We start from the raw sequence: 9,635 nt of genomic DNA, 5'->3' as shown, positions 1-9,635 counted from the left end.
CGAATGAGTCATGGTAAACATTAAATTTTTACCATTTCCTTTACACAGGGTTGTTAACTAAAAACGATACGCCATAACTCCAAAAGTGTTTTAGCTAGGAATTTGAAACATTCATGACACATAGAACGTGCAGTGGTAACTTGACAAAGGAAATTTCGATGACCTTGAACCCCAAGTGTTCAAGGTCATTTAAAATTTATCTCGAGAATCATTAGACGGTTGGGATGAAAATAATGTACCAGAGACCAGTTTGAAGGGCTAATAACTCGAAAAATACTAATGCTAGAGTATCAAAATGTGCTAGACATATTCATCTGGTAGGTAGTCTTTAGAAATTACAAACTCGGATGACCTTTAACTCATTGTTCAAGGTCATTCAAAGTTTATCACGCTAACCAATGGATTTAGGGAATTGTTTCCAATTTGAAAGGTTTTCATCATGGTGCTTTGCATCGGACTTAAGACATTTAGAATGAAAATTTATATTTACACACATTTTAAAGACGGCCGGTTTTCAACTAAATACGCACTTGGTATAATAATATTAATGTTTTATTCGATACCACAGACAGAAGCCAAATAATTACATTTTATAAAGATATATGATAATTTAAAAGTTTGAAAGTACAATAATTCATTTGAACTCATTTTAAATTATTATTCGACTCAGTTTTATATTAAGGTTTAAATTTTATTTGGTAATCATTAACTTAATACGTTATTTAATTTGAGATTTAATCTAAATTCTAGGAATTATTTATTTAAATAGTGGAATACCATCAATTGACGGGAACCAGATATGACTTTTGGGTCACAGACTGAAAAATATCATTATATTATAAACGTAAAAGCAAAATAAACATTTGATTTAATTTTTTGCCGATTTAAAACTCGTTTTAGAAATTCAAAGTTAGCTTAATTTTTAATTGGGTTTTATAAGCTTTATCACAAAAAGGCATAAAAAAATACCTTAAAAGCCCTACAATTTCAAATCGTTGGCCGGGACTTCCACCTTTGTGTATTCCTTAGTCATCTCAATGACCTTATGACGCTGAAAGTACTGGGCAACATCTAATGGTGTCATATTTCCCTCGTTTCTAGCCTCGATGTTTGCACCAGCTTGCAATAAAAGCCAGACAATCGTTTCCTCCCCACGAGCGCATGCCAAATGCAGAGCGGTTTCTCCTTCCAACGTCACGACTTCCGGGTCCAGTCCTTTTTTGAGCAACAGGGATACCAGCTCGTCGTAACCGCTTTTGGCCGCTACGTGTAATAGCGTGGCACCGTTGAATGGGATATTCGGATTGGCTACGTAAGCGAGCAGAAAATCAACCACGTCCACGTGGTTCTTTTCCGCGGCCTTGTAGACTGATGGGAACAAGTTGTCGGTTTTCGCCCCGTATTCAAGCAGGAGTTTCACGATATCCAAGTGCCCACCTTCGGCCGCTTTTCGCAATGGTCGGAAACTATCGTTTAAATTTGGATCCACGAGAGCCCCCATTTTCAAAAGGGAGGTGCATTTCTCTAAACTACCTTCGTCGACCGCCAAGTAGAGGGCTGTTTGACCCACTAAATCTTTCCTATTGACTTCTATTAGGCTGCAAATATCACCACGACCCTTGGTTTTGGCGAGATCTACCGGTGTGTGTTTGTCCGCATTCAAGGCGTTGGTGTCGGCTCCGTGTTGAAGAAGAATCGAAACCGTGTCGAGATGCCCTTCCTGGCAGGCGTAGTGCAAGGGCGTGTTGTTCTCCCGACCGGATTCGTTGACGTTGGCGCCGTTGACGAGTAAAATCCTTAATATCTCATTGCGTCCGTTGAAAGCCGCGTTGTGCAGCGGGGTACCTCGGGTGTTCTTCTTTAAATTAGGGTTCGCCCCCCTGGCCAACAGAAGCAGGACGATGTCTTTGTGACTCTTACGCGAAGCCCAATGCAAAGGCGATGCTCCGTACATATCCAAGATGTTGGCCGTGATAGAGTTGTCCAGTAGAGTCTGGCAGACCTGACGAAATCGAATGAAAAGTCTGAATTTAAACTACAGCAAAAATTTATTTTTATTTTAATTAACCATCGTTTATGTATTTATTTATACATATGGACAGTAACTTAATCCTCGTCCACCTAGGTCTAGTTTTCCATAACTAGTAAAAAAAGGCCGAAGCTATTCCGGGCGAAAATTCCGGCCGTATTAGCTCCCACACTATTCCGGCCGAAACTTTCAGCCGGAATAGCTGACGAATTGTTACAGGCTATTCCGGCCGAAATTTTCCAAACCGAAAGTTTCAGCCGGAATAGTCTTCCATCAGCAACCAGCTAATTCAGCCGACATTTTCCCGAAGTAAAAGTTTCGGCCGATTTATCCAGCCCAGTGAGGGCCGTCTAATCCGGCCGAAACTTTCCTTATATAAAGAGTTACTAAACCTTAATTATAATTACATTTGACGTTGCTTAAAGCAAGTGTCGGTTCAACGGGTAATAGCTCTTTTTTCAACAGATGTCGCTAGCTTCGAAATAAAAACAAGATAGTTAAGCTACATTTTGACCCAAAGGCGGGTACTAATTAGGGATGCAACGGTTCCACTTTTTTGGACTAACTCGGTTCCGGATCCGGTTACGGTTCCTAAATTTTTGCTTTATCGGTTCCGGTTACGGTTCCGGTTCTTAAAATTTTAATTTATCGGTTCCGGTTCTCAAAATTTAGAACCGATCGGTTCCGGTTCCTATACGGTTCCTATACGGTTCCAGTGTGTTTAGTATTAATTAAAGTTAAATACACAAGCAATTCAAATGAAGTTAAAGATAAATAAAATCCACCACAGTTATTTATTTAGAATATAAAATTTGTTTTCGGTAAATATATTTAAAAAATAGTAGCTTTCTCAGTGACGTAGCTATTGGTTCGGGGTCCTCCCACGAAACTGTTTTTGGGGTCCCTTATAATCATTAAGGCTGAGTCGCGATTATCGCGATCTAGAGTTAGGGCTAACATGTATCGCCTTCTACAATTAGATTTAACACGTACTTTCATGTTAAATATATAAAACGCTTAAAAATGGCTTTAAGCCCGAAGTGAAACGATTAAGATAAATCACGGCAATCAGCGTCTGGAGCATTTAAAACAAAGGATCTGGTAGAACTTGGAAGTCTGGAGTTCAGACTCCCAAGTCCGACCAGTGTTATTGATTAAGATCGTTAATAAAAGATTTATTTAGAATCACGATCTAGATGACTTAATGTAAAATAATTTAAAACAATTATTGCTACTATTATCTCGTAGGGAACTCGTGTAAGCGAATTATTTGTTTATTCAATAAAGTAGAGTAAAAATGAAATCTTCTGTTTGAAAATTCCCACGGTTTCATCGTTTCAAGATGGAGGGGGGGGGGGAAATGATGTACTTTCAAGTTTTGGGGAGACATTGCCTTCCCTTCCGCTCCTCATTTCAGGGGAGTAGGAACGTTTTGGAAGTTGGAGGGGGCAAAGAGAAACGAAACGGGGGTCTAGGAGCTTAGCCCCCGATGTAGAGTGAGTAATCGGTCGCGAATGTCTTTAAGGCATTAACAGTAACAACAGTTATCGTACGAAGTATATTTTAGTCTTTAGAGTCGTTTATGAAATTAAGATACACAAATCCACAATAATAAAATGAGAATGGTTTTGAATTTTTAAAGGGGTGTAGCTTCACCGAATGCATGTGTTACTGTTTGACTACTATGTAAATTGGCGGGAAAAGACACAGTTGAGCTTCTATAAGCTTTATATGCTTTTAAATTGAGAATTTAAGCTTTTGAAGATTTCAACTGACCAAAAACTTGAAGGGGCAATAACATTAGTTGCCCCTCCCAGCAAAATTCTAGGGAGGGGCATTGCCCCCTTGGTTCCTACGCCCTGCCTCATTTCATTGAAAAATATAAAGCCGGGATTTCTATGACTCGTTTTGATTTCAGTTGAGTATATCGTTCTAAATGGAGTCCATATTATTTCGTTCAATAAGCACTGTCATTTGTGAAATGTAAGCAATGCATAAGTTGAAATTTTAGATTTTCTAGACAAAAACTACCCAGGCCAGCGATTATATTATGCAAACGAATTAGCCTTACCTTCAAAACTTTAAATTCAGAAACACAACTTAGTTATTAATTTAACGATCTGCTATAAAACATGTGTCTCGATACTTTTCAAACTTCAGTGTGTTACTTTCATTATGTACGTTGTTTGGACATATATGCGACGGTTATTGTGGTTGTATTTATAAAGTTTTGGGCGCACCTGTTGAAACATAAAGAAATATATGAAGCAAGTAAAACATTAACTTGAGCTGACAAGAGAAAAAAACTAGACGAGGCCTCGCGCGGTTGGACTGTACACAGTCCCATAGGCAATTTGGGGGCCCCTAAATGGAGCCCCCCCCCCCCCCCCCCCGCATTGCGGAGTCTGCCGGGGCGTTATTTACGTCACTGGCTTTTTTCGCTGTTTCTCCTCTAAGTCGGTTGCGAAGGGGATCAAAAATTATGCTTGCCCATTGCCCCACTTAATAATTGCTCGGAAGGCACACTAGTAGCAGTAGACGACAGATATTTTTTGTGGCCTTTGCTACATTTGTGAAATTGTGTCGAGTTTTCCGACTGAAGAAAATAAAACTAAAACCATCGCGGGTTTCCGGATTATGCCAGTTGTTAAAGCAAACATTTGCAGTACGAGCCCATTTTCAATAGATCTTAAAAGAAATTGATTTGAAAATCTTCATCGGTTCATTGTGTAAATTGGCGCGTGCTTGCTCGGAAGGGATAATCTTATTGGCTAAGACAAATGCAGATAAATATTGCTAAGCCCACGTGATTCTATTTTATTATCAGAATAAATAATTACACGTGCGACGAAAAAATGGGCGATATCATCGAGATTCACGCGTTTTTAATTTAAAAACCCTTCCTTTTGACGGTTTTTATTTTGGAGCGAATAATTTCTTTTGGCGTCTATTGAGAATACGGAAGGGTGTGTCAGTTGACAGTTACGTAGAAACCCACATAGAGTTATCGGAGATAGTTTTTCATATAAGCTCATCTTTATCCTAATAGTAAATTAGGAAGTTTAATTACTAAATTTCAACATGCGCTAAATGTTGGTAAATAAAGTTATAGAACCGTTTAAAAACCGTTTAAAACAATGAAAAACTCGGTTCCGGTTCCGTCTTCGGGTATCATTTTTTTATAAATATCGGTTCCGGTTCCGGATACGGTTATCATATTTTTATATTATCGGTTCCGGTTTCGGTTCCGGTTCCTAGAATTTACTCGGTTCTTCTCGGTTCCGGTTCCGGTTCCGGTTATCCGTTGCATCTCTAGTAAAAAGTCGGTTAAATGGTTAGTATTAATGTTTCGATAAATTTGCTTCTTTTTCTCAATAGCAATGATTCTTAATAATACACGATTTACCATTAAAATTAAGGTTTAGTAACTTTTTTATATAAGGAAAGTTTCGGCTGGATTAGACGGCCCTCACTGGGCTGGATAAATCGGCCGAAACTTTTACTTCGGGAAAATGTCGGCTGAATTAGCTGATTGCTGATGGAAGATTATTCCGGCTGAAACTTTCGGTTTGGAAAATTTCAGCCGGAATAGCCTCCAACAATTCTTCAGCTATTCCGGCCGAAAGTTTCGGCGGGAATAGAGTGGGAGCTAATGCGGCCGGAATAGCCACTCCGTTAAAAAAAGGGTCACCATTGTCTAGTTCCCACGGAAGAAGAGGGGGGAGGAAAAATGGCACCCGTGTGTGACTACCGTTTTAGAAAACAAATTAGACTTGAATGACTTTGCGTGAGGTGGATTAGACGAACTTTAAATATCGTGTCAAGAGATCCATTGGTACCGTGCCACGATGATCTTTGAAGAAACGGGCGTGTCTTAAAGCAACTGTCGGCTCTATCATTGCCACCTGTATTAAGAAGAAAAGGCCACGAATCTATCCGATTCTCCGAAAAAAACGACTTTACCGGAGAGCGTGGTGCTATCAATTTATGGCATAGGAAGCTAAAGTTTAAAATGGCCAAATGATACCGTCGTCAATAAGCCATTGTGGATTATTATATGTAGACCTCTTATACTCTATTTAGTGGACTTTACCTAAATTATGTAACCCATATGAAATATATTGTTTAAAATTACTGTAAATTATGTTATTGATCAAACGAGCCAATCAACGGGAGGGTACGGGTACCTATTAGTACCTGCCTTTTGGGTCAAAATGTAGCTTAACTATCTTGTTTTTATTTCGAAGCTAGCGACATCTGTTGAAAAAAGAGCTATTACCCGTTGAACCGACACTTGCTTTAAGCAACGTCAAATGTAAGACCTTGGTCTTTGGACGTATTAGCAGCCTCGGAAGGTGTTTTGAAGTTGGGGGAAAGAACATCTCTTGACAGCGTGGCAGCCAGTCTCATTTCTACCGTTTTTCACGTCTATCATGATTCATTTCAATAAATAATTAAGTTTTTATTTAATTAATTCCAAGTTCTACCTACATTTCTGGTTAAACGATCTTTTGCCAAGCTTTTAATTCCGAAATATAACGATTACGGTGAGTTTTCTTACGATCAGTCTCTGCGCATGCTCAAATTGCACACAATCCAGTATTCCCTACGTAGCTAGCGTTCAGTTTTAAAGTAGCAGTGACCGTTTAAAATTCTACCCCTATTTATTTTTCCGTGTGTACAATCTTTTTCGGGGTATTTTCTTGGGCGCGTTCATGTTTGGTTTTCCCCCTTTCGAGGCTTTCAGCCCCATCCTCCATTACGGATACCGAAAGAGTGGATGCTAGACTCCCCGCTGAGGGCAGAGGCAATGGCCGACGAGCGGGAGGCGAGTAAGAGGGGTAAAATAAAGGCGCGAAAAAGAGTGTATACATTATTGGTTGTACCTCCAAATATCCGTTCCGTGCGGCCCAGTGCAAGGCGGTGAACCCATATTGGTCTTTCGCTTTCGGGTTGACCTCGCCCTGGGCCAGCAACTCTGTCACTCTCCCGTTGTCCCCGTCTTGCGCCGCTTCTACCAGTTGCATGTCCGTTTTCCATTGTCGTTTTTCCGCACTTGATTTCCCCATCCTGTGAACGGGAAAAGAATTTTGAACGCACGGGGTTTTTATATACTTTTCCAATAACAAATTTCAGGGACATAAACATAATAAATATATTTTCTATCATTCTGTAAAAAAACCTCGTAAAGTTTGGTTTTGGTGACAATTCCCCTTTAAGAACTTAGTAAGTTCAGTTCAGTTTTGAAGGTTAGATCTTTATAAAAAGGGCGACTCGTCGAATATTAATTCGTGTCTTGTTCAACTTGTTAAATTATTTCACGCGCTCTTTACTATTTAAGCGTAAAAGGCTCGCGCTTTTTTATTATTTCAGGGAGCACGCGCGAAATCGCTCGAGCCCGTTTACGCTAAAATATCAAGACGCGCGTGGAATTTTTAACAAGTTGAAAAAGACATTAGACATAAATAGAGTTTATGTCTATTGGCTATCGTAGTGGAACGTTAGTTAGGTTGCGGAACAATACCAGTCCAAATTTAGGACCACTTGCGTGATTTACTAACTAAGCTCATGTCGAAATGAAAACTAAATTTTGCCAATTCAACAGTGCCATCTATAATCATTTTTCGATCTCCTTAAATTAACTTATCGTAAATAGCAGACAGTGAGCCACTTAGCGGCCAACTTGAGAAGCGATAATCATCAGCTTATTAACTTATCGTTTTGGCCGCTTCGTGGCTGTTTTTAAACTGATTAGGCTTAGGTGTTGATTATCAAATATCGCGGAGATAATAAACAAGTCAACGATTTTCAGTCAGACCCAGCTGGTATTACTCCAAAGTTTTGTAAAAGCTAAGCCTCGCACGTTCTGGGTAACTTAAACGGGTTCTTGGTTCAATCGGTGTTGGACTAAAATAAACATTCTAATGAAGTAACGATATCAAAATTATTATGATTTCTGACAAAAATATATTGTTTTCAATCAAAAGTAACACCAATTAAGAGTTGAGATATTAAACAATGCAGATTTCGGTGTTTCGTTTCGATAAATATTATAATTTGTTGAAATGACTTGGTGAAATACAAATAATTTAAATCGTTAGTTGTAATTTCCTACTATTCATCGGCCAAAATTAATAGCGGAAATTGGCTACTTTTAATCAGCCAAAATTAGTAGCGGAAATTGGCTACTATTAATTGGCAAAAATTAGTAGCGGTAATTAGCTTCGATTAATCGGTAGGGGTGATTTTACTAAATTAATCGATAATATAAAAGTCAATGGTAAAAAAACAATAAATTTGAAATCAATCTATTAATCAGCCAATCACTGTTAAATCGGTTACAGTGCTTTTAGCATTTCTACGAAATGTTTAATTATTTTCTTACGAATTATAACAGAAATTAAAGGAAATTAATGAATTAAAACTCCGCTTACCTTATATCAACTTGATCCGGTTCCGAAACGGCTCCTATTTGAAATCCTCCCGACCTTGTTTTATATATACCTATCAATCTACTAATCTCCAGTTAATCTCTCTTTTCGATTTTATCCGCGACTCATTGGCGAATAACGGTTCATGACGGAACAATGGAAATTTGCTTTCATTTTAGAATCAAATTTAAACGATAAAATAGTAACCGCTATTCGATTGAGAAATACTTTCGTTTTAGCATCAGTTAAACAAGAACGTATTCGCGTGAAAGGAGAACAAAGACTGTAGTTGCGGCTTTTTCTTCTCTGTTAACCTGGATGTATTTTGCGTCACATTTTCGATCTTATTATTATTATTATTGTTAAGAGCATTCATTTTAATTATAATAGTTTTTAGTTGTGTTGAGGCCTTTTTCCTGGTAAATTTTCCGTATTTTTCCAAAAAAAATAAAAAAAGGTTCTCATTACATGATTAGTCTAATAAATTGTTTGCAAATTTAAATAAAGCGGCATTGTCGCCTAATTTTTTCGAATCTGAAAGTAAAACTAAACCTCTAGACCAGCTTTAAACTGATTAGCAATGTAACACTGTTAATGTTTTGTAGTATGTTTACTGATATTAGACATTTTATATCGATAAAAAGTTAAAAACATTAAAAACCCTTAAAAAGTAATTATTGTTTCAATTTTTATTTTTCCGATTTGCGGAAAATTTTCTGGAAATATTTCCGCGTTTTTTTCCCGGAAAATTAGCAACGCTAGTTTTAAGTACGAAATATATTATATAATTATTTAATTCACTGCACTTTGTTCAATTCCTTTTAAAACATATGACGGCAACAATTGTTTAAAAAAATTGTTGAACAAGAAAAGAGTGTTGAAAAGTAAATCGAACCCAGCTCCTCTTGCTACAAGGCGAAAGCGCTTACCATTCCCCTACACCATAAATTCCGATTTAAATTTGTGTAACAGTGTAATATTATTTTAATTATATATATAATAATAATAATATAATCTACTTTTTATAACCTGCATCGCAACAGACCCGGGGCCCTTTTAACAGCGATACCGGGTAATTCAAACTATAATTATAATAACTATAACTATAATTATTATAATTATCAAAAAATTAATATATTTAATATGAATTATTTTTAAAATATGTAGTACTAAAT

At 37.6% G+C, this 9,635-nt stretch overlaps 1 protein-coding gene across 1 annotated transcript; it reads right to left on the bottom strand.

Annotated features, from left to right (window-relative positions):
• Positions 1 to 884: 884 nt before the first annotated feature.
• Positions 885 to 8,486, bottom strand: LOC149923277 (uncharacterized). The gene is made up of 3 exons (XM_090163546.1): positions 8,464 to 8,486; positions 6,916 to 7,099; positions 885 to 2,002 (listed from the first exon to the last, which is right to left on the bottom strand). The coding sequence occupies exons 2-3, from the start codon at positions 7,096 to 7,098 to the stop codon at positions 980 to 982; spliced, it is 1,206 nt and encodes a 401-aa protein (XP_090019672.1). The 5' UTR covers position 7,099; positions 8,464 to 8,486; the 3' UTR covers positions 885 to 979.
• Between the last annotated feature and the right edge of the window lie 1,149 nt (positions 8,487 to 9,635).

Source organism: Leiobunum rupestre, chromosome 11 (genome assembly GCF_980474605.1).
Source record: "Leiobunum rupestre chromosome 11, qqLeiRupe1.1.hap1, whole genome shotgun sequence".
Classification (NCBI taxonomy): domain Eukaryota; kingdom Metazoa; phylum Arthropoda; class Arachnida; order Opiliones; family Sclerosomatidae; genus Leiobunum; species Leiobunum rupestre.
Note: the sequence above shows the minus strand (reverse complement) of the source record. Positions and strands in the feature narration are given on the sequence as shown.

Bases quoted from the DNA above. Each gene is read 5' to 3' on its own strand.
- LOC149923277 (XM_090163546.1), bottom strand. From the start codon at position 7,098: ATGGGGAAATCAAGTGCGGAAAAACGACAATGGAAAACGGACATGCAA. The intron at 2,003-6,915 runs GTACAACCAATA...CGATTTCGTCAG, and splicing joins CACGGAACGGATATTTGGAG to GTCTGCCAGACTCTACTGGA.